Source organism: Carassius gibelio, chromosome B2 (genome assembly GCF_023724105.1).
Source record: "Carassius gibelio isolate Cgi1373 ecotype wild population from Czech Republic chromosome B2, carGib1.2-hapl.c, whole genome shotgun sequence".
Lineage (NCBI taxonomy): Eukaryota > Metazoa > Chordata > Actinopteri > Cypriniformes > Cyprinidae > Carassius > Carassius gibelio.
This window is the reverse complement of record NC_068397.1, coordinates 1,949,121-1,954,735: the sequence shown is the minus strand read 5'-3', so window position 1 is coordinate 1,954,735 and position 5,615 is coordinate 1,949,121. Positions and strand designations below refer to the sequence as shown.

Here is a 5,615-nt window from a genome sequence, read left to right as displayed (position 1 = left end):
TCATAAATATACTTACATTACAAAGGCTAAGGGCAGAACGGACGATTAAACATCATTCTTGCACTAGACTCAGTGATTGGTGTGACGGTAGATGGCGACAGTGCTCTGTGTTTAACTTGTAAAACTCGGTCTGGTCAAGCATAGGATTGGGCTGAGCAGTAAGGGTTAATCTGAGCTAACCTCGGCACGCTTGTTGACTTTCTCATATTCAATCTGCTGCTCATGGGTAATACCAATAATCCTAAAACTCATCTAAGAGGTGGTCCCTGCTTTTATTAGACTGTCCCTTATTTCACAGGAGTCGGGAATATAACGGGTTTTGAAAATTGAGATTTTATTTCAGTTGAGATTTTACTGTAAAATGTGTTGAAGTGGAAATTAAATGCATTGAAATATGTATTTTATTTATTAACTGTATGCTTGATTTAGAGGGCATCAGTGCATATAACGAGGTTTTATAAGTGCGCATATCTCGATCGAGTTAGAAAATCTCTCTGGTTATTGATCAGAAATTGGTCAAAGTGTGGCTTTCTTTACTATGTTAGGGTTATATTTTCTTTACAGTAGCAGCCCAGCTTAAATCGTTTATAATCTCCATTGTATGTCTTTTTTTCTATGCTACATGATTTATTTTACAGCAAGACGCGTTCTTTTCTTTCGAAGAGTGTATTTGAAGAGGAAGAAGCGAGTTCATCTTTTTTCTAAAAAACACATTTTCACAGACAATTGAGTAAATGAATACAGTAAATATTTCTGGTTCAAATATTTTTACCCAAAGAACCGGAAGCGCTGAGGGAAGCGGTACACTGATTTTAATTATTAGAAGGCTGTACGATTAAGATAAGCCTATATTTGCTTCACACCAGATACAATAATGGAGTCTTTGTCGTGTTTTACGGAAAACAAAATAACTCTTTTAAACATGATTAAGCAATAAATAAATAAATACACGTATTGTTTTTTGTTTTGTTTTTTTGAGAATACATCGTTTTATTGTACTGTACATAACTGTTATTCGTCTACTCGTAAAACTAACAAAAGTGCAATCATTATTATTCTAATACGGTTTTCGTAGGCCTCTTTCCTTTTACACATTAGTTAGGCCACCCACAGACCTACACATTCACCCCTGAAAATATAAGAGGTGGAATCACTGAAGAGACGTCAAAAACAAACACACATAAGGTTTAAACAAATAAGATATTTTGCATTCGAGTGGGTTTGTGACATGCATCGATTCCCACGCCACTGAACTCAGATTTCACGGTGTTGCTGAGTGCATTGAAACTAACTAGGTTTAATTTTACTACGACTTCACATGCTCACTTATTGAGCACCTTCATCTTTTATCCTCATTGGAAGTGTGGTCAAATAATATATATATATAAAAAAAACTTGGCTATTGATTATGGACTGGATAAACACCTTTGTTAAACAACATGTCTCCTCATTTGCAGACGTTTCGAGGTTTTTCCAAAATAGTAAATATATGTCATAATCTTCCCCCCAAAAAATAAAAATAAAAAGCCCAAACGCTTTCCCTCCCTGTGGAGTCCTCAGTGCCGGTCAGTCCATTTCTTCCTTCATAGTTTCTCTCAGTAAACACGGAGAATGTTCCACCGTGCATTGATTGTATTTGTTCTTCAGATAACCGTGCATCAAGTCGCATCATTTGCGAGTTCAGTCCGTACGCTCGGATGTATTATTCTTGTTTGGCTTGTGATAGTTTAAATTACATAACGCATGGCTTTACATCTTGACAGACTCCTTGGTGATGGAGCTGTTGATGATAGTAGGATCCACTGCTGGACGGATGAAACGACGTTATACCGTTGAAGTTCAGCACAAAGTCTTTTCTGTCACAGACTGGCGATGAGTGGGACTGGTATCGAGACATTCCTGCTGAGGAAAACATAAAAACAACATTATAAATATATTGCTAGAATATTGTCATCATCCAAAGTATGCTTAATTGTATTTACAGCTTTCTTGGAAGTGGAAGCATCAGAGCTTATTTAGCGCTTTTTTTTTTACAGAGAAGTAATATTGTTTTTAGGTTGAATATAAGACACGAGTATCCCCAGCTCAGACAGTGTATTCTAGTGCTTTCAGAGTCATCAGTATTTGAGAAACAATGCTATTGTTTTCCGAAAGTGAACTCAGTTCAACCAGTATCAAACTTCCTCCATTTTTAGTTTCAGCGCATTATTAAAATTCCAACAATTATTCACAGAATATTTCTTATATTAAAACGTCATTTGTGTGGCTTTTTTTAGTGTTTATTTTTTTGTTCACCTGGGCTCACAGTTAAAACAGGCCTGCATCGACTAAACTGAACACACGTGTAAAATCATCTTTAGTTTGCATTATTGTCGGGTTTTCAGCTGTACTGGCAAAACACATCACTGTTTTCTTAACCTTATGAAATGAGGGAAATACAAATAAAAAAATCGCAAACAGCTCACAAAGGCCTTTTGCGTCACACATCTGCTATTTTCCTAATTATATTGTGTCTCCAAAGCAGCACTGTAGGAAAATCAACTAAGAGAGCTTGAGTAATTCTTAATTTCCACGCACAAACTTTAATTCAGAAGTCTAAATGCGCTCTTAGCACACGAAACACATGTAGGCCTCCGAAGAAGAAAAATCAGATTATACACTCGCACGACACTGGAATCTGCACTTTATATAAAAAACGATGGTCCATAATTGTAAATGGTTATCGACCAACAGGCATAATGATTGCAATAAAATGCGTTTTTAAAAGCATTAATGAAATTGCTTCGACAATCTGTACTACGTTAATACATCGAAAATGGCTAAATACATGGACTCCTGACTACAAACTTGATTTGTGTGCTTAAATTGTAATATTTAGGCAAGCTTTTCGTTTTAAATGAAATCACATTCAAATGTTTTTAAAACAAACAACATCAGCTACATTGATTTTTATGTATGGGAAACTAAACTCTAAAAATGCTGTTGTTTTAAATCAACGTTGTTTTAAATCAATATGTACTAACCCAGCTGATGGGTTACATTTTTACATTAATTTTTTTTAAACCAAAAGTTAAGTCCATACTCGACCCCGAAGTTACATTGAAACAACCCAGCATTTTTTAGAGATTAGCCTACCCAAGTATTCTATAAATGCCTTCTTAGAGCTTCTAAATCGAGACACTGTGAGAGCGCGCATTATTACATTATATTATAGCCCACCTGAGATGTCTGTCGACTCTCGGCCGTTGTGATGCAGATAGCCCTGCTCCAGAGAATAAGGGGGCATGCTGGAGTGTAATCCGGAGGAGTTTGGGCTGCTGGAGGCCAGCGGCTGCTGTTTAATGTAAGGAGACACACCTGATGAAGCCCAGTGCGCCGAGGCGGCTCCGTACGGAGAGTGACACTCCAGAGAGCCGCTCATGGCCGGCGGAGAGTGCAGCGGACTGTTGCTGTTTTCCGGGCCGTACTCGCCGTTGGGAGCGACCTGGCATGCCGTCATGTATGTGGAGCCCGAGCTGGGCGACATGTGTGAGACATGATGACCTGCTGTGCTGAGGCCATCGTAACCCGTGTGAACGCCGGGCACAGGGTTGCTCATCATGTCCAGGTTGTAGCTGTTGGTGTGGCAGGCCAGGGACGCGGAGGGCGACTGGAAGTCGAAGTTTTGGGGCAGCATCGAAGCGCCGAAGCCGATGCCGTTCATCATGCGGTACATCGGTTTGAGAGCCTGGCATTTCCTTCGGAAACCACGGGGCCTGCGTCGGAAAGAGCCCTCCTCGAACATGAACTCGCTCCCGGGGTCGATGGTCCAGTAGTGGCCTTTGCCCGGTCGCCCGAGGCCTTTGGGAAGTTTGATGAAGCACTCGTTGAGAGACAAATTGTGTCGGACGGAATTTTTCCAGCCTTGGTAGGAACCCCTGAAAAACGGGAAACGCGCTTGGAGGAACTGATAGATTTCACTCAGCGTTAACCTTTTGGTCGGAGAGCTCTGTATCGCCATGACTATGAGGGCGATATAGGAGTACGGCGGTTTTTCGGGTCGTCTCATGCCCGAGTTGGACTTCTTGCCCTTGGTGCCGGTCGCAGCTGTGCTCTCCACCGCGGACTGCGTGCTCTGAAGCGCCGAGTGCATGGCACTGGATGCGGGGCTGGATCTGATGGGAGCCGGCGGGTCCAGCTGCTGCTGAGAGCTCTCGGTCGTCATCGCTAAGCCTTGGAGCCCGAAGGAAGGATGTAAAAAGACGAGTTAAGTCTTCAAAGAATGCGATTCGTGGCTAAAAATACTGGAGAAAACTATGCGTATACTCCAAGCAAATGACTCTTAAAACGCAGTGTCTCTCCGAGGTCAGTGCGCCACAATTGTGCTCCTGGTTGAAGCCACCAGCTGTGTGTCGCCAGGATAGCGACCCCTCCTTAGTCTCTTGGTGGCCATTGCGAAGACTAATCCTTTAAAGAAGGAAACTCAATGCTCCAGAGTCCTCTGGCGCAAAGACGTGCGGCCAAACAAAACGCGACCACCTATCAATTCGTAAATCTCTCTCTGCCCCCTAGATCCCTGCTAAATTCCTACAAGAAATCTCCTAAAACTGCGGAGACCCACCCCTTTTCCATGTCTGGCATGCCTCCAGCTATCGGTCTGGCAGGAGGCTGTGCAGAGTCCGAGCAGAGAGACTCCCCACCTCCCCTCTGACAGCCTAAATACACGCAATAACGCCATTTATCAAGCCTAGTCCGACGGTTCAATCAACAGCGCCACACGCCAAACACCGGGGCGAAGGCTGTCAGGGCTCCAGTAATTAATGGCGTGTTTTGGTGAGAGTTCTGGCACTGGAGGACGTGGGGTTGAAACTGTAAAGCACTTCTAGTGTGTTTGACCGTCGAGTTCATCGCTTCACCTAGGAGAGAGGAATGCGAGCACGTACGGCAGTGACCTGGTTGAGCATCTCGTCAAGTACGCATGATGGGGGTGGGCGAAAAAAGTCCATCTCCAAGTGTATACAAGTTCTTGTAAAGGGCTGTTCTGGATAAATGATTTTGACGTGAGTGGAAGCAGGCTTTTTCCATCAGCCGCTGCGCCAGTGCTCGGATACCACACACAGCGCAGTGTCAGTTTACCATCCCAGACCCCTATCATCCCCCCTGAGAGAGGGACTAATTAATTGTGGAAAGTGAGCTTAATTGGCCATACGAAGAAGTAAAAGAAAGAAAGAAAGAAATCTCCAGTGCAACGCCACATTTGTGATTATCGTGAAAGAAACACAGCAATAAATGCGCAAAGTCACTTGGTTTTATTTTAAATGTTTAATTAAAAAAATATTATTATTTAAACCAACGCAACCGTGCATGCAAAAATATAAAATAATAATAATAATAATAATAATAATAATAGTTTTTATGATTGCATAATCTAAGTAGTCGGTTCTATTATTAACGAATTGTGTTTTATTATCATTACACGCGTCAATGATTAGGTCTATTTTAAACAATTCTTAGTGCGTGTATATTTATTTGCTCTGTAAACTAATCGATTCTACTACTGTTTACTGGCCTCTTACAGTTTAAACATTAGGCCTTCACAACAGTTGGTCTTTTTTTTTTTTTTTTTTTTTTTTTTG

General features: G+C 41.7%; 1 protein-coding gene across 2 annotated transcripts; it reads right to left on the bottom strand.

Moving 5' to 3' along the window:
* Positions 1–960: 960 nt before the first annotated feature.
* On the bottom strand, positions 961–4,944 carry LOC127950805 (forkhead box protein F2). Of its 2 annotated transcripts, none has more exons than XM_052548115.1 (2): positions 3,220–4,944; positions 961–1,902 (listed from the first exon to the last, which is right to left on the bottom strand). In XM_052548115.1, exons 1-2 carry the CDS (start codon positions 4,202–4,204, stop codon positions 1,733–1,735), a joined length of 1,155 nt encoding a protein of 384 aa, XP_052404075.1. In that variant the 5' UTR covers positions 4,205–4,944; the 3' UTR covers positions 961–1,732. The 2 variants fall into 2 exon arrangements, with proteins under 2 accessions (XP_052404075.1, XP_052404076.1); XM_052548116.1 differs by having other exon boundaries at positions 962–1,899; positions 3,220–4,936.
* Between the last annotated feature and the right edge of the window lie 671 nt (positions 4,945–5,615).